General features: G+C 43.5%; 1 protein-coding gene across 4 annotated transcripts in view; it reads left to right on the top strand.

Annotated features, from left to right (window-relative positions):
* The first annotated feature begins 4,143 nt into the window (after positions 1 to 4,143).
* Positions 4,144 to 19,444, top strand: part of adamtsl3 (ADAMTS-like 3) — a 782,675-nt gene continuing 767,374 nt past the window's right edge. The window contains exons 1-2 of one of the 4 annotated variants that reach the window (XM_085968860.1): positions 4,144 to 4,228; positions 5,015 to 5,109. In XM_085968860.1, the coding sequence (XP_085824986.1) occupies positions 5,047 to 5,109 (63 nt within the window). In that variant the 5' untranslated portion in view covers positions 4,144 to 4,228; positions 5,015 to 5,046. The other 3 variants (XM_085968862.1, XM_085968861.1, XM_085968859.1) reach the window with 3 other exon arrangements.

Raw genomic sequence — 19,444 nt, forward strand, 5'->3', positions numbered from 1 at the left:
TGGTGAGCCGCCTTCTTGAACCGCTGCAGTCCATGTGGTGCAGGTACTCCTACAGTGCTGTTAGGGAGGGAGTTCCAGGATTTTGACCCAGCGATGATGAAGGATTGGCGATATACTTCCAAGTCAGGATGGTGTGTGACTTGGAGGGGAACTTGGAGGTGGTGGTGTTCCCATGCACCTGCTGCCCTTGTCCTTCTAGGTGGAAGAGGTCGCGGGTTTGGGAGGTGCTGCTGAAGAAGTCTTGGCGAGTTGCTGCAGTGCATCTTGTAGATGGTACACACTGCAGCCACGGTGCGCCGGTGGTGGAGGGAGTGAATGTTTAATGTGGTGGATGGAGTGCCAGTCACGCGGGCTGCCTAGTCCTGGATGGTGTCGAGCTTCTTGAGTGTTGCTGGAACTGCACTCATTCAGGCAAGTGGAGAGTATTCCATCACACTTCTTACTTGCTTAAAGTGTGGAGCCCAGAATTGTACACGTTGCTCCAGCTGAGCCCTAACCAGAGATTTGTAAAGGTTTAGCATGACTTCCTTGCTTTTGTATTTAATGCCCCTATTTACAAAGCCAAGTATCCCATATGCTTTCTTAACCGGCTTATCAACTTGCCCTGCTATCTACAAAGATTTGTGAATGTACACCTCCAGGTCCCTCTGTTCTTGCACCCCCTCAAAATAGTCCCATTTAGATTACACTGGTGTTCTGATTTAGGACTTGGCCATCAATGAAGCAACAAGGCTAGTAACATCCCTTTCCCAATCTCCAGGCTCGCAAAATTCAAATAGGACAAAGCAGTAATCAAGAAGGATGAATTTATTGATTGCATGTAGAACCTTGTCTGCTGTGTGCACATATCGCGAAGCAGTGTGGAGAAGAGAGATGATGGGTTAAACTGGTTTTATTGGGGAAAAAATAGGAAACTGGTGGAGGCTGTTTGTGGATCATCTCAGTAAATCAACGAACTAAAGGACGTGAAAATAGTAAATGAGAAGAACTGTAAATGCTGGAAATATGAAATAAAAACAGAAAATAGTGGATACACATAGCAGGTCACCACCTCCCCAAGTAAGAATAGACAGGCTAACATTGTAGAGCTCGAGCCAGAATTGTGACCCGATGAAAGGTCCACACCTATTTTCTCCGACCCCTGCCCAGATGATGATGGATCCACTGTTCATTCCCAGCATCCCATGTCTCTTAAGAAAACAGGAATGATAGTTAAGGACTGAAATTGCTAAAAAAAAATCAATGTTTGAGATCATTAATTTGTTTTCTGTAAAGCACTGGTGCATTGTGCTTAGACATTTGTGTTTTTGAAAAACATATTTTGTCCATTGGTGTCTGGCTATGTGCATTGCAATACGGGGTTAAAAAGAAAGCGTGGTGATGGTAGTCTAGTACATTGCTTTTCTGCCAGCAACAATGTGATCTCCATCAATCACCCAAAACATTTAGTGACTGATAGAGGGAGCACTGCACGGTTTGGCAATTCAGTGACAGAATGCAACTTCCCCAAATGGAAGGCCCAAAGTTCAGTTGCTTGGTCTCTGCAAAGAATTTCCTTAATTTTTACAGGTATTATAAGCTTAGTATTTTGGCATAATTTTTTCCAACTTAAAAGTTTTACCCTATTCTCTTTATGACTGCATTTTAGAGCAACAACTCCATTTTAAAAGCAGTTAAACAAATAAATATAATATATGGTTTTTCATTAAAAGCACATACTTTTGTCAATTTTCCCTTTTTTGAGATAGCGGGAATGGGGGTGGAAAATCAGGCTCTGAGGATTAGTTGAAGGATTAGACTGCCATGAATGCATAAATAATGACTCGTTTTTTGGGGGACTGCACTGTTACACTCCTGTGGTCGAATAGCAAATGGAAATTAAATGTCAGGACTAATACACAAAGAATAAGCCCAGGATGCTCTTGGAGCCTTATCCCAGCATGAGTCAGTTACTTCAGGAGTGTATCAATGCATAAATTAATACTTTTTTTTAGGGGAAGCAAGTTATTGCTAGGGAATGGAATATTTTCCACTTTAAGCACCCATTGTCAACTTCAAGGAGTCCCTGGTTAGTTATAGCACAGTTAGATGCAGGGTAAAGCTTATTTTACTCAATCCAAATTGTATGTTTCAGCTCCATCATCAATGGAACACTCCCTCCTGTACCAGTGTGCTGTTTTCCACTGCAGCTGCCCTATGAGCTTTCTGAGTGAGCTTGCCGATTCAGCACTGAATTAGGGGCAGTTATGGGCACTGCCTACTTGGACTTAGCTGCCCAAACTACTGTAACCTGTTAAAATTCAAAAAAAGTTTGTAATTTTTTCTTAAGTGACCTAGAGTTTTGAAGGGGTTAATCATGAGGTCGACCTTGGCTACAGGAATGTGTTGGATGTATTTTTTTTTTAAATCTTGTGAAGATTTATATTGAAAGAAAGACTTGCATTTATATAGCGCCTTTCATGACCACTGGATGTCCCAAAGCGCTTTACAGCCAATGAAGTACTTTTTGAAGTGTAGCCACTGTTGTGATGTAGGAAACATGGCAACCAATTTGTGCACCGCAAGCTCCCGCAAACAGCGATGTGATAATGACCAGATAATCTGTTTTAGTGATGTTGGTTGAGGGATAAATATTGGCCCCAGGACACTGGTGATAATTACCCTGCTCTTCTTTGAAATAGTGCCATGGGATCTTTTACGGCCACCTGAGAGGGTAGACGGGGCCTTGGTTTAACGTCTCATCCAAAAGACGGCACCTCCAACAGTGAAGCACTACCTCAGTACTGCACTGGAGCGTCAGCCTAAATTTTTGTGCATGAGACTTGAACCCACAACCTTCTGATGCAGAGGCGAGTGTGCTACCCACTGAGCCACTGGCTGACTACTATTTGACCAGAACTACACTCACCCTTTCTCCCTGATACCATTACTTGTTAATATGGGACAATTAAAAAAGTACAATTTAATCATCCCACTCTTGATATAGTTGAGAAAGTCAGTGTGTAACTAACTAATGCAGACCTAGAATAACCCAGGCTGGATTCTTAATCTGTGCTATTTGTTTAACTCGGAGAGGTAGCAACAAGGGGTGCTGAGGCTAGCCTTGGTATTGCTGGGTTAAGGGAGGATAATCAGCCAGGGTTTGACTGTCGATGGGTATCCAGAGACTCATGCTGGAAAGTGAGCACAGGATGGCACTCCACTGTTACGCTCCTGTGGTCGACTAGCATGTGGAAATTAAATGTCAGGGCTAATACACAAAGAATAAGCCCATGGGCAGGATGCTCTTGGAACTGTATCCCAGCATGAGTCAGTTACTTCAGGAGTAGATAGGGTGGGAAAATACAACCCTGCAAAGACTTACATCTATCCATTTATTCAGTTAACTCACATTCGCTTCCTTGAAGAGTAGATCATTTATTGATCGGGCACGTTCCTTGGGTGTTTAGTGCAATGGAAAATAAAACAATAGCTGGACAGGACGCAAATTGGTTAAAAGTTCAGAAATAGCGGGATTGTCAGCTGTGGCTCACTTTGTAGCATCCTCGCCTCTGAGTCAGAAGGTTGTGGGTTCAAGTCACCACGCCAGAGAGTTGAGCACAACAATCTAGGCTGACACTCCAGTGCAGTGCTGAGGGAGTGCTGCACTGTCAGAGGTGCCGTCTTTCAGATGAAATGTTAAACCAAGCTCTCAGGTGGATGTAAAAGATCCCATGACACTATTTCGAAGAAGAGCAGGGGAGTTCGCCCCGGTGTCCTGGCCAATATTTATCCCTCAACCAACCTAACAAAAACAGATTATCTGGTCATTATCACAGTGCTGGTTGAGGGATCTTGCTGTGCGCAAATTGGCTGCTGCGTTTCCTACATTACAACAATGACTCCACTTCAAAAAGTACTTCATTGGCTGTAAAGCGCTTTGGGACGTCCTGTGGTCGTGAAAGGCGCTATAAAAATGCAAGTCTTTTAATTAAGATTATGTTTTAAAATGTGTTTCTGTTGAATCTATATTCCTCGGGAACGTTTCGGTTGTTGCCCAGGCCTCTTGAATGTGTCGCTGCTGTTCCTGATCAGAGTATTTTTTTGGCTTCTTTTTGGAGATAAGTTGGGATTGGAGCCGCACTTTCTCCAGCACATCGGAGTTGGCGGGAGGCAGCAGAGGACGGGTCTGTGCAGCAACACCCACCCACCCAGCCAGCAGCTTCAGTATCCAGCCCAGCAGCACTGGGTGAGCTGAGCTGAGCGCACGGCTTGACGACTCGAGTTGCCCGGAGAGCTCGCAGCCCCGCCGCTGCCCAGGGGGTGCATGTTTTGCGGGAAGGGTCGCTGCAGGTCGGCTCGGACTGGGTAGAATGTAAAAAGTGACAGTGCGAGGTGGGAGAGATTTACTGCACTGTGCGTTTGGCAGCTGGAGCCCGACAAACTGCAGATCTCCCCGGCGAAGCTCCGGGAAATAAATGCATTGGGGGGGGGGGGTGGTGGGAAAGCGTCCCCATTCCAGTGAAAGGTGAGACTTTAGTGTCCTATTAGAAATGCTTTTTCTTTTTTGCAAGATTTTGGGACCGGTATTGCACTCCCGGGAGACAAGCGATTTATTGCCCAGAGCACAGTCGCTTGCCTGAAATCCTGTGCATATTTTGCATGTTAAGGGAGTTTAAATGGTAAATTAATCGGTCAGTTTACGAGGCATGAAGAGGCTCGTTGATGGCACCGATGTTTTGCGAGTAGTTTACAACCCCTCTGATTTCTTTATTGCTGGACGAGTCAGAGGCACACCTTCTGAAAGCGAAAGGCAAAACTCTCGATCAATTTTTTCCAGGTTGTTCCCAACATCTGTAATTGTTTTTTTTCTCTCGCCCATCTTTTATAATCTGCCTGGTCCGTGGAAACCGAATTACGACTGTAAAAAACAACCCATCTTTCATCTGCTGATTGCACCTTGTCCGAGGTATGAACTAGCAGAGCGAGCCGGGCACTTGTACTTTGCTGATTTTATTTTTTATTTAAACCACAGGCTGAAAGCAATTGGAAACACAAGTCCTGGACATGAGGATAAGCGAGCAGTTACCCATATATGCACTTCTAGTGTGTGTGTGTCCTGCCGTACAGGTAGGACTTCTCCGTTCAGTACTGTTTTTCCCCCTTTCTTAAAAAGGGGAATTGTACATGCATTTTAATGTTTTGCGTGCAATTAATGCGTTCCTCTTTGCTGTTAAAATGACAGACACATTGCAAGCCTCTGGTTTATTAGCAGGTCTTGATACATTTGTGGTGATTGCAAAACATGCACAAATCTGCCAGTTTTAGCACAATTGTGTATCAGCAGCACGGAGACCCACTCCAACGTTGCTTATTCACAACTGCTAAAAAACAACTTTTTAAAAATGTCTAAACACAAGTGAAGTTCAATAATTTAAAAAAAATTAATACTGGGAGTGATGTCTAAAGTTGTAATCATTTTAGGATTCAGATGATAAATTAGAACTTGATTGACACAGGTTTCCAACACTTCCCCCAAATCAGCATTACTTGGCAATCTCACTCTGGTTGGTTGGTGTGGAAAATGAAAAATAGTGTCTGGAGTAATAGATGTTGGGCTTCAGGCTTGCTGTTGAGGTTTACTCTGCATTTAATGTACAGTCGACCTGGGTGACCTTGATGGTGACGGGCAGATGCCTTAATAGTGTTTGTCAGCATTACATCTCTTCTGATGTAACCTAATCAAGGAACAACTAGCATTGCCTTTACAGTGTCAGCCAGTGGCTCAGTGGGTAGGACCCTCGCCCCTGCATCGGAAGGTTGTGAGTTCAGGTCCTGCTCCAGAGACTTGAGAGCAAAAATCTAGGGCTGACACTCCAGTGGCGTGCTGCACTGTCGGAGGTGCCGACTTTCAGATGAGATGTTAAAACTGAGGCCCCGTCTGCTCTCTCGGGTGGTCGTAAAAGATCCTGCGGTACTATTTCGAAGAAGAGCAGGGGAGTTCTCTCCTGGCTAATAGTCATCCCTTAATCAACATCACTAAAACAGATTATCTGGTCAATATCACATTGCTGTTTGTGGGATCTTGCTGTGTGCAAATTGGCTGCCGCGTTTCCTACATTACAACAGCGACTACATTTCAAAAAGTACTTCAGTGGCTGTGAAGCGCTTTGAGATGTCCAGTGGTCATGAAAGGCACTATATAAATGCAAGTCTTTTTTCATTTTGATAAATTAAAAATGATAGCTGTTTAATTGGCACTACTTCTTTGATCTGATAATGCTGCAGGCCCTCTTTCGGCACTAGTACCTTTCTTCGAGTGGTGCAAGCTAGCAGCAGCGGGTTATACTGCTGGCTGCACACTGTTTTATACTTGAAAGCAGTGGAGCTCTCCACATGTGTACTTAAATGCATTTGCAGAGCTCCACTCACTGGTGTAGGGTTTTTAGAAAGCGCTAGCATTTATATAGTGCTTTGGGACGTCCTGAGGTCATGAAAGGTCACAGCCACTGAAGAGCTTTTTTTGAAATGTGGTCGCTTGCAATGTAGGGTTTAACATCGCATCCAAAAGACCGCACCTGTAACGGTGCAGCCCTTCCTCAGCACTGCACTGACGTGCCAGCCGAGGGCATGTGCTGAAGTCTCTGGAGTGGGGCTTGAACCCAGGACTTTCAGGTAGACTGCTGCTACTGAGCCACGGCTGACATCTTTAATCATTTTTAATCGAGGAACAACTATCTTGTCAGCTCTTTATTGCTGTTGAAACGTATAGGCAACCCAGCAGTTTAAAAAATTGGAGTTATACAGTATTGCAATTGACATGATGCCTAAGTGAGTGTGAAACTATCTGTTGAGGCAACCTTGCTTACCCAAGTTTGGATTACACAGTGATCAGTGATAGATTAGAATTGTGTGCTTAATGCATCAGTGCAATGCAAACCCCACATCACGTTGCTGAAACTGCAGTATAGCAGCCCGAATTCTTTAGTTTGTCAGTTTTTGCACTTGCACAAGAGAAGCCGTAATTCCATGATTCTGTGCCAACTACAGGATCCTGCACTCCCAGCGGGTATGGTTCGGAGACCGGAGAGATTGTAGTTGTGATTCTCTGACTCTTGACCCCTCCAAGGGTAACTCCCTGCTGGGAGTGCTGTGTTGTCAGATTACCCTTAAATTGATCACATACACACTTAAAAAGAGGCAAAATGTACCAGTGAGGAATGGATAACCAGCAGAAAGCTGAGCAACTGAATTCCTCAATTTACTTTTTTTCAAAGCTGCAAACTAATAATTAGCACAAAACCAACTGATCCAATTAACAACATCTTTACCCAGAGTGTGGTTAGAATGGGGAGCTCGCTACCACAAGAAGTAGCTGAGGCAAATAGCTTGGATGCATTTACGGGGAAGCTAGATAAAACATACAAGGGAGAAAGGTTTAGAAGGTTCTGCTGACAGGGTTAGAGGAAGAGGGCTGGGCGGAGGCTCGGGTGGATCACGGGCCAGTTGGGCCGAATGTTTCTGTGCTGTACACTCTATGTAAATTGCTACTGCAATTTGTACACGTTTTTGGCTGCCATTTTCCTTTTTTGCTCAAGTCAGTTTATACAGTTAAAAAATAACATCACAAATACATAAAATGTACGTATATTAAAATGACTAGACCTGCTAATCTGATTCTTCTTTAATATGAGAAGTTGTTGCACATAGGCTGGTGGTGCTGTCTGGAACCCAGAGCTTGAATTAGAAATTTCACCTGGCGGGGGTGGGGGACGGACTTTTTTTAGTCTTTTATACCACCACCTCCAAGTTCCCCTTCAAGTCACACACCATCCTGACTTGGAAATATATCACCGTTCCTTCATCATCGCTGGGTCAGAATCCTGGAACTCCCTCCCTAACAGCACTGTGGGAGCACCTTCACCACACGGACTGCAGCGGTTCAAGAAGGCGGCTCACCACCACCTTCACAAGGGCAATTAGGGATGGGCAATAAATGCTGGCCTTACCAGTGATGCCCACATCCCATGAACGAATAAAAAGAAAAGCTCTTAAATAAAAATTCTGAGCTAATGGTCTCTGGTGAAGCAGGCCCAGCAGCGCCTATATTTCCTAAGGAAGCTGAAGGGATGTAACCTGTCACCCCTGATCCTCTCTAACTTTTACCGCTGCACAATAGAGAGCATCCTGATGAACTGTATCACAGTATGGTATGGCAGCTGTAGCTACTATGACCGGAAAGCCCTGCAGCGGGTAGTCAAAACTGCCCAACGCATTACCGGCTACCGACCATAGAGCACATATACCAGAAACGCTGTTTACGGAGGTCACGGTCCATCATCAAAGACCCTACCCACCCCAGCCACAGTCTGTTCGCCCTCCTGCCACCTGGGAGACGCTACAGATGCATTCGCACCCGTACGACCAGATTTAGGAACAGCTTCTTTCCCAGGGCTGTCATCCTACTGAACTCCACAAATAAACTCTAAAGCCTGCACATCTGCCAATGCACTTTATTATGGTTATGTTTATGTTAATGTATTACAAGCCAAATGTATGTTGAATGTTTAAATGTCTTAATCTAAATGTACACTCTCGGGAGCCGCAAGCCTACATTTCGTTGTGCTGCGCTTGTGCACTAACAATGACAATAAAAGTTGATTTTGATTTGATTTGGTTGGGATGGAGTTATTTTGTGTTGGAGGGAGCCCGATTTTTGTCTCCGGACCAGAGCAGGCTGTTTAAGGTGTTTGCTGAAATCAGATACTGTGGCTGGAGTCAGTCATTTAAGGTTCAGACCATGAGCAGTTGGTGATCTATTCAGGTGCTGGTCATTGGAGATGTGACAGTGGGGCGAGATTCCCTGGGCAATGCAACGGCAACTGTGCGATGCTAGCCCAACAACCGCTTCAGTTAGAGACGCAAATCCACAGCGCGGAAGTAATGGAAAGACAAAGAGAAAAGTATCTTTAATAATTGTGTAAATAAATGTCATGATTAGGCTGCAGTGGGATTGTGGTAAACATCAGTAACTGCCCTGCATGGGAGACCTGTTGCTATTAGGAAGGCTTTATTCCAAAGGTCTGACAGAATAATGGAGCTAAATCGACATGTCCGCATGATGTGACTGCTGCAGTACCTGGGTGAATGACAATATTTGCGTTAATTCAGCTCCTTCACATCGTTGATCTCAGTAGCTGTTCCCAGTTAGTTTTTCTGATGTCATCACATCCTGTTTCAACAAGAATACCTTAAAAACATTATAATAATTTACAGCTGTTTTATTTTTTAAACATGCCGTAATAATGGCTATTTCTCCCCGAAGCTGCATTTCTTCTTAATTTGCATGACCGTGTTTGTTTAGGTGAGGTGGTATTGCCCCTTAAAACAGGAATACTGTAATGCAATAAACTCCGCACAAGTGCAGTAGCTGCCACTAGATCTGCTACATTTATTATATGTGGGTTATCTTTGAGGAAAAAGCTTGTTGAAGTGAAACCGTTCGGTTGTTGGCTTGTTGCTTGCAAATTCCAAGTAACAGCAGGAAGCCATTGAAATTAATGTGTGTTGGACTTCATATGCATCATTTAAAACTACAGGCTTCAGCTATTCTTTTGGTAATATTAAAAATTAGGTCTTTATTGAAGTGGCACTGAGATGAAACTTAAGTTGTAATGTAGTTTTTAATTCCCTTCCAACTGTTTGTCATGTTTAAAATGTGCGTGCCTGAGGCAGACGTAATAGTCTCGGGGGAATTTTATATTGGCATCTGTTATGATCCTGACATCACAGTGATAGCCACCATATTTAAAATTCCAGGCTATGCTCTGCTGTTGTGATGTGACATATGATTCCTTTGCAAAATTCAGTAGCAACCTGAGAAAGATAACCGTGAAAGAGAAACATAACATTAGATACTTGTTTAGTTACAGTCTACATTCAGTTCTTTGAAGAATCAGTTCTTTGAAAATTGAATGCAATATTAAATGTCAGCACACACAACAAATGTAACTTAAAACTAGCTTATATTTGGTGCTGTGCTAACTAGCCTAAGTGTGTTGATGTCTTGCATCTGCAGTTTAATTCTAAGGATCGCATTGTTAAGAAATGCAGTACTGTGATTTTTTTTGTTCAGTTGATTGTAAGAATACAAACTCTTAAGTTTTCTGTGGCTGAAGTTGCCCAGAATGGTTTTGATAACATAAGGAGTAAATGGTGAGAACATTGGCCTTTCAAACTGTTAGGGAGGTGACATTATATCGTTGTAAAAAAAAAGGTATGTTATGCAAATGATTGAGAGATATCCATACTGTCTATCAAGGAGATAAGTAAGTCTTGTAAAAACTTATTTCAAAAAGAGGACTTGGATGAGGCCACCTTTGAATCTAAATTTTCATGCAATGGCTGTATAACATTACACTGGCAATCCCACCTGAAAAGATTGGTAAAGAGGTGGAAATGGAGGTGCCAACTTGGAAGAACAGTGAGGTGCCGGAATAACAACAGAAAATGCTGGAAAAACTCAGCAGGCCAGGCAACATCAGTGGAGGGAGAAATAGAGTCAACATTTCAGGTCGAAACCCTTCGTCAGGACTGAAAAAGCACAGGAAATGAAACCGATTAAAAGGCCAGTTTGGGGGCAGGGAAATGGGGATGAGAGAACAAAAGAGAAGTGAAGAGACATTAAGAGGTATTCAAAACCAGACGAGATGGTGATAGGACTGGTGGAGACAAAAGACGGCTCTAGATTAGGTGTGAAATGCGCTGGCAGAATGGGAGACAGCTGCCATGTGGGAGAGAGAAAAGGGGGAAGGGCCAAAACAAAGGTGTGGATAAAAATATATAAAAATGTAATAGGGGCCGAGGTTCTGATCTGAAATTGTTGAACTCGATATTGAGTCCGGAAGGCTGTAAAGTGCCTAATCGGAAGATGAGGTGCTGTTCCTCGAGGAACAATTCAAGAGCCCGAGTACGGTGAGGTCTGAGTGGGAATGGGGCGGTGAATTAAAATGACAGGCGACCGGAAGCTCGGGTTCACCCTTACGGACTGAACGGAGGTGTTCCGCAAAGCGGTCACCCAATCTGCATTTGGTCTCCCCAGTGAGGTGCCGGATATTGTCAAGCATTTAGGGAATTAGTTGGGGCAAGGCATGTTGGGAAAATCAGGAAGGTGTTCAAGCTATGAAGTAGAAACTAATTGGCTGGTGCTTGGGCAAGGTGAAGAGTGACAGAGGCGTGGAGGAGAAACGTTGGTTGTAAATGGAATGGGCGAAGTGAGACGACGAGCAGTAGAAGTTTGTAAGTTGCCAAACGTTTTGCTGGGACAATGAAAATAGCTCAGATTGGAAAAACGAAGCCACTATTTTTCTGATTATATGTGTGGATTCCACACTCCTAGTAGGACTCAGGATTTTGCTGCCAGCGTGTAGTGGCATTTCTTTGATCCGTACTTCCGTTGAGAGAGATGGGATTTGTGAGTTTGCTTCGTAGTCAATATTAGATGGATTTATAGCCCTGAGTTGGTTTCGGGCAAAAGGGGATACAATTGGAATTCTGTATGCATCTGTGACTGATTCCCAATTAATTTGTATTATTAATATCTGATAGTTTTTATCCTATCTGGTTTGTGAGAAATATCCATGTCAAAAACAAGGTATCTGCACAGATGAGAAGGTTGTTGGCAAAAGAGAAGAGTGAGTGTGTGAAGCCATAAGTGTGATTGCAAAATAGAGCATTGTAGTAGGAGGTGGAAAATTAAAAGAAAACAATCGACATGTTCTGACATAAGAAAGGAAGATAATATACACAAGGTACTTCAACCAAAATAATAATGAAAAAATCTTATTCTGAAGCTAAATATTTTTGAATAAGGCTTCAGTCAATTTTTTTCCCAATACAGCATTTTGTTATCGTGAGTTTATATATATGTTTGCTACAAAAAATATTTAATGTCACAACACCACTGACTATTAGCAGCTCTGTCTCTTAACTCTGAATAAAATAGTATTTTTATTTTGTAAGTTTCCTTTTGGCATGGACATTTTTGTTGTAGGCAGGTATTTTTACTCGTCGTAACTCTTCGGGAGTTGCCTTGGAACTCTCAGCGGCGAACAAACTACGCCAGCCGTTCATTACACTTGCCCACAGACCTTCTGTGGGATTTTGCATTGGGACTTGCTGTAAATTAGAGAGCATAAATGATACATCGCCCTCTATGGGGGAATCTGGGACCTGCGTGAATAGGACAAGCATCTGTGCAGCTCCTTAACCAATCAAATTGAAGAATTGTTAATGAGCAGCGCAGAGTCTAAACCAGGAAGTGTCAGTTAGAATATTTAGTTCAAAATCAAATCAGGTACAGAGAGCAAAATAAAGAGAGGGAAAGAAAGATGGAATTATGAGAGAGATGAAAGACAAAGAAAAAGTTAAATATATATATTTTTTAAAAATACACCAACATTAACTAAAATCTGAAGGGATGAGACTCCACATTTGTAGAAGTTAATTTTCATTTCCCTAGAGGTTGTTTGACAGTAATTAAGACTTATCACGCTGTTAAAAAATTTACTTACACTGGAATGGACAAGCCCTAACTTTTTCTGGTGAGTTTTGTGGGTATATATATCACATAAGTAGAGCAAATTCATGCCGTTCCATGTATTTCAATGCCAAGTCTCACGGCGAGATACCATTCTCGCGCAGCTTCTGGAGGAGCAGGGCAACTCGGCAGCAACTTTCGGATTTCCGTGTTTTACTCTGCACGTGCGGTCACCGGAAGTTGCTGCCCGCTTTACACTTTAGTAATGCTGAACGCTATTAGCCTCACCTTTAGTTCCACAGCAAAATCCAGCCCATATAGTTGAGCTGCTTGGTGTTGTTTTGGATTTCTTCTCTACCATTGAAGAATTTTACTTGGTCCTTAGACTCTTGGTCCAAGAATATTACATTCCTCACTCAAGTCTTGTTAACTGTAGTGTTATGTTTTGTTAAGATGTAATGTAAAACAGCATGGGAATCATTATTGAGATGGTAGAGAATGTTTGTTTTGGGGTGAATGCAAACTTTTTTTAAAGAATACTAGATCTCCTATGGTGAATCAGATATTATATTGTTGGAAGAGGTTGCTGGGATATAGGAGTGGGCAGGATATATTTAGCCTGTGAAAGAATTTGCAAAGAGGTTTGAGAGATATTCTCAGAGGCAAGGAAGTAATTTCTATTGGCTAAAATTCCCCAGAAAGCAAACATTCTGAATGTGTCAGAAAAGTGCCTGAAGTGATTGGTGATCAAGATAACTTTTGGCAGTGGAACTGAAACATTTTTGATATTTCATACATACAATTAGTGTCAGCAGAAGCAATGTAGCACTGATGTAAGCATAGTTATTTAGAGTCGCCTGCGTGCGTACAAATCAAAAATAATGTAAGATTAGTGATTAGTTTGTCTATACTAGTGTACATTCATCAGACACCAAGCTGTTGCACTGCGAATAGAACTTTTCATGATTTAAATTCTCCAAAGAAAACACAATTGTGTTTTGCACAGCGTGAAATTGGTAGTTTAACCTTGAAGTTTGTTTAATAAAAGCGTACATTAACTGTATCACGTAAAGTATGGGGTGCATCATCGGAGAAACAGCTGACCTCTGAATGAATAATGGCATTGAAAGAAGCCACCGTCCAAGAAAGTACAGTACCATGTTGTTTGATCGGTAGCACCCTTGCCTCTGAGTCAGAAGATTGTGGGTTCAAGACCCACTCCAGAGACTTAAGCACAAAAATCTAGGCTGACACTCACAGTGCAGTGCTGAAGGAGTACTACAACTGTTGGAGGTGCCGTCTTTTGGATGAGACGCTAAACTGAGGCCCCGTCTGCTCCCTCAGGTGGATGTAAAAGATCCCATGGCACTATTTTGAAGAAGAGCAGGGGAGTTATCCCTGGTGTCCTGGCCAATATTTGTTCCTCAATCAATATCACAAAAACAGATTATCTGGTCATGATCACATTGCTGTTTGTGGGAGTTTGCTGTGTGCAAATTGGCTGCCGCGTTTCTTACATTACAACAGTGACGACACTTCAGAAGTAATTAATTGGCTGTAAAGTGCTTTGGGACGTCCGTTGGTCGTGAAAGGCGCTATATAAATGCAAGGTTTTTTTTGATTTACCTTTTAATAAAGTTTAGAGGGAAATTACATTTTTTAAAAGGCTAAAAGCACTCTATCCTTTGAGTTTCTGCGCACACGCAGCCCTTATTAGGCCAACTCCAGGTGGGCAAAGTTGCATTACCTGTCGTTTGACTTGAGATTTTTCAGAGGAAAATGCTGTACTGCACTGTAGTTATTTTATGTAACAGATGCATACCCAAAATTTAGGATGTTTGGGACTTCAAAAGGAATTTCATGAATGCTGAAATTGAATAGGAAAACTAAGTCAAGGTTGTGCCCCGAGTTAATCCTTAATTTATATTGTGACTCCCTTAGGACTAGTAAATGTCAGGTCAACGTCACCTGTTGTTTTACGGTCATAAGGCAATGTTTAAAAGCTCAACAGTAGTCAGAAACAGCAGTATGAGGTTGGAGTAAGTTTGTGAAAAATCACCATGGTCGTGTGTTGTGCTTTGTTTATAATGGCTGATTTGAAAAAAAAACAAGGGTGAGAATGATATTTAAATGAGGCACTGTGTATTTTTCCTATCCGCCTTGGACAGGATTGCACTGAGTTGGCCTGATGGGGGCTGCAGGAACTCGGAGTTTTTAGCCTTTTTAAATTTAATTTTGCCGTACATTTTCAGTTCTTTTTCTTTTGCACTATTACGAAGCTGGTTAAAAAACATGTTTTGAATTTTTCCTATGATAACAGGTACTGTTTATGACCGACCTAAAGCAGATCAATATTTGCTAATTCAATGGAAAGCTGACGAACTTCAAGAATTTTGCAGAACAGGAGGATTGAAAATCATGATTTAGATATGAATGTCGGAGGTATGATCAGTAAGTTCGCAGATGACACGAAAATTGGTGGAGTGGTAAATAGCGAGGCGGGAAGCCTCAGGCTACAGGACGATATGGATGGGTTGGTCAAATGGGCAGAACAGGGGCAAATGGAATTTAACCCTGAAAAGTGTGAGGTGATGCATTTTGGGAGGACTAACAAGGCAAGGGAATACACAATGAATGGTAGGATCCTAGGAAGGACAGAGGATCAGAGGGACCCTGGTGTGCAAGTACATAGATCCCTGAAGGCAGCAGGACAGGTAGATAAGGTGGTTAAAAAGGCGTATGGAATACTTGCCTTCATTAGCTGAGGCATAGAATATAAGAGCAGGGAGGTTATGATGGAGCTGTACAAAACGCTAGTTAGGCCACAGCTGGAATACTGTGTGCAGTTCTGGTCGCCACACTATAGGAGGGATGTGATTGCATTGGAGAGGGTGCAGAGGGGATTCACCAGGATGTCACCTGGGCTGGAGCATTTCAGCTATGAAGAGAGACTGGACAGGCTGGGGTTGTTTTCCTTAGAGCAGAGAAGGCTGAGGGGGGGACCTGATTAAGGTGTACAAAATTATGAGGGGCATAGATAGGTTATTTGAAAGGAACTTTTCCCCTTAGTAGAGGGGTCAATAACCAGGGGGGCATGGTTTCAAGGTAAGGGGCAGGAGGTTTAGAGGGGATTTGAGGAAAAACTTTTTCACCCAAAGGGTGTTTGGAATCTGGAACTCACTGCCTGAAAGGGTGGTAGAGGCAGGAACCCTCACAACATTCAAGAAGCATTTAGATGAGCACTTGAAACGCCATAGCATACAAGGCTAGGGACCAAGTGCTGGAAAATGGGATTAGAATAGACGGGGCTTGATGGCCGGCGCGGACATAATGGGCTGAAGGGCCTCTTTCTGTGCTGTATAACTCTATGACTAAAAAGAACGTGGACAAAGGAGCTCTTATAATACAGACTTTAGAAGGAACTGCGGACGACATCTAAGCGCCAGCTACAGAATCTTGTGGTGATCGGCTGTTGAGGGGAACCAGCCGTAGAGCTGGATGGTATGAGCCCTGAGATTTGGGGAACGTGTGGCTTCACTTTCCTCTACTCCCTCGATGCTCTTCTCTACATTAATGCCCAGGGTTGGCTCTCTCAAGCAAATTAGGACATGTAATTTCTCAGCCCATCTCCAGTTCAGGTTTCTTCCCTTGTATTATGTGCCATCCAGTCTTGCAAGCAGACAAATGGTCTACAGATGTAATTTGAAGAAGCACGTTTACATTGTCAGACACACACCCAACCTGCAGTCCATCTTCTTTGTCAGTGACCATGTCTGAAATCCTTTCAAGATGAGTGTGGCAAGGCTTTCAATTGTCAGTTACACCATGAATGTGTGCCCTGCTGGAATATGAGTATGCGTGGTAAATAATGAAAGAGCTGTAAGCTTGTTTGAGGGCCTGGTATGGGCCAGCATTAGAACAGTTTGACCAGCCATACTTTGCGGCATGCAACTGGTAAATGGTGATCTTTCCTTGTCGGCTTCCTTGAGGTGCGCTGCCTTGTAGTTCTTGGGTTGCACGAGTAATGTATGCGACGCTGAGCCTGGAAGCCACCTCTTGCCAGGCATGCTGCTCTACTGCCCTGTGGGGAATGTGCCTGGGGTGGCAATTAGGTTAGCCCTCACACACCCACCACTTGTAGCAGTGCCACCACATCACCAGCCATCCTACAAGGAAGCGCAGGTACTGCACCACTTCATCACTTACCCAAAGACTATGTTTCTTTCCTCCACAGTTACTTTGCCTTCCCTTGGCTTTTGTCAGACACTTCTATTTCCAGTGTAGCCTTTGGAAAAGCTGTAAAATTAATTTAGCGTACTTGGACAGAACTTTTTTTTCCCCCATATGTGTCCACTTACCTTTAATTGGCTGCATTTCTTTAAATGTTGCCTGCAGCCCTTTTAAGGGCCGATCAGTTGTGTAATTTGCTGCCCCGCCCTTTGGCGAGCTCTCACCGCCAGATCCAGTCTGGGAGCATGGCTTGCCTGGTTAAGGCCAACTTGGTGAAATCCCGCGAGGTTGTTCCTGTACGATGTTGGCAAGTACGAAGCTCGCTGCGCTACAGTCCCTCTGGTTCAGCATGGAGACTGGAAAATTCCCTCGACTGAAACATGAAAAATTTGGAACAATTTGTAAAATATTGGGATCGGCAGCGACGTTTTCTTCGTATGCATAAAGTTGAAGTCAGTTGTGATCAATTAAAGGAATGCTTGAATTTTTGGGTAGAATTAGCAATACTGATAATTGCTTACACGTATAAGAAAATGTATTATGAGATGTTTTCAGAAATAAGAAGGAGCATAAAATCAAATTAAGTAAAAGTGGGAAGTAAAACAGAACATTTTAACATATCTCCTACTGTACTTACTGCATAATATGGTTTTGTTTAATTGTTCTTAAGTTGACCCAGTGGAATGCTAGTAAGTCCAGGGAAGCTTCAGGCACTCCTGCCTGCTTCAGGCCCCAGATGTTCCTGCCCCCAGTTACTTCATCACAGGACTGTGATCCAGCACCATCTCTGTTTTAACTTGGACCTGTGACCTGCTCTATCCACGTTCCAGCCCTGCTTCATCCAACTGCTCCACTTCCTAGACCCATGTTGCATTCCTTGTTCAACTGCTCCTCTCCTCTCCTCTCTCCATGCTGCATTGCCCATCCAAATACAACAGCTTGCATTCCATACCAATCATAATTAGTTTGTTAGTCTCCTGTGTCTAGTGGCACACAAGGCATCCCATTTCTTCCACCGCTGTCTGTCAAGGGCAGTATATCAAGAGTATCATCTTCCCTTCCATCCAGTAGATCATGGTTTTTCAAAGTTGATGTTTGGAGTTGCAAGTCTGTAACCGACTCATCTTGTCTTTGGGTTGTTTCCCTAACGAAAGGCACTTTACGTGGACAGGTCATTAGTCTGACTCACAACCTCACTACCAGGAGGACCAGTGGACTGCCTTTAGTCTGGCTCCTACCTTTCAACCTGCCTGGCTTGGGTGGCTCTACCAGGAGTTACTCCTTCACCAGCATCATAGGAGCAGGCAAGCCTTCCCCCATGTCAAGGTGCAGTCTCTAGTGCATGTAGGAAGATCCCTCAAGGTGTTTTATATATTGAGGGAAAAGAAACCGTGGATTCCAAGCAGAAGAGAAAATGGAGATGGTTTGGGTGGGGGATGCTGAAGGTATGGTGAAAGAGAAGGGTTTTGAAGAGGTTTTTGAAAGCAGAGGCGATAAGGTAGAAGGTGTTTGAGGACAGAAGTGTAATGGCTGAATGGGACAACACCACTGTTGGAGCTGAAGGGGTGGAGAACGAGGAGTTTCCTGGTGTTAAATGAGTGGAGGAGTGCATGGGGCTAGAGGGCTGGTGAAGCTCACTGAAATAGAGTGGGGTGAAGCCATGGACGAATTTGAAAGCGGGGTTGAAAATTTTCTCAAGTGAACTGGGGTATGAGGAGCCAGTGGAGTTTGGAGAGGCTGGGGTAATGGGTTTGTGGGACTTTGTGCAGGTGAACATGAAAGCTGCAGTGTTCTGAATGTGTTGTAACTTTAGGGTTAAGGTGGCGAGGTTGGCTAGGTTAGTGTGTGATACGTTGAGCCTCAAGGTGATGAATGCATGGCTTTGATGGTGATGAGAGAGGAAATGTTGCCGCGGTTAGAGAACCTGGTGTCGAGCAGCAGGAAGCTCTTCACTTCCTGATAGCCTGAGGTGATAGATGGGGACGTTGATGAAATCAAGAGTGTGTTTCAGTTACTTTAATGGAGCAGTATAGGGCAAAGCAGCAAACTTTTGAGGTTTCCCTGTGGGTGCCTCCACGGTCCCTGCTCCATAAAATTTGAAGCTATTGGTGACCTTTGCTGTCATCAGGAGTGCTAATGTGGATGCTTGGCTGGCCCTGCATCTCTGCTTTGAATGCTCCTGCACCTTGTGTTAAACTCGTGGTACATCTGACTTGCAGTCTCCACGCTCACCAAAAGCCTCCTCACCATAAGGTTCCTCACGGACATGGCTTCCTCTGCCCACTGTTTCTGGGTCACGCTCACGTCTTGCGATACTTTGGTCACTGCACCCAGTCTCTGGCAGAAAGCTCTGCTGTATAATCCATTTTTGTTACTTCTGTGGTGATTTCTTCAAAAGGCTTCTAATTCAAGCTCACTAATGCCCAGCCAGAACTGTATCCTTACATCATTCCGCACACCTTTTCGTTGAGGTCTTTTAACAGGGCCTTAAATTGGGCTTTCTTAATTTTTATTACTAACATCAGTAAATCCATTTTTGGAGGGAGAGTGATCTTCAGAACAGCACTAAACACTGATAAAATAGTCTGTTAATGTCATTACAATATTATGACAGTGACTATGGGCTGGATTTTGCAATGGGGAGCTTTTGGAGGCGTGTCTCCCACTTGTCAGGTTTTAGTCCCGCCTCCATCGACT

Source organism: Somniosus microcephalus, chromosome 27 (genome assembly GCF_052327205.1).
Source record: "Somniosus microcephalus isolate GS21.2 chromosome 27, FLI_Smic_1.0, whole genome shotgun sequence".
Taxonomy (NCBI): Eukaryota; Metazoa; Chordata; class Chondrichthyes; order Squaliformes; family Somniosidae; genus Somniosus; species Somniosus microcephalus.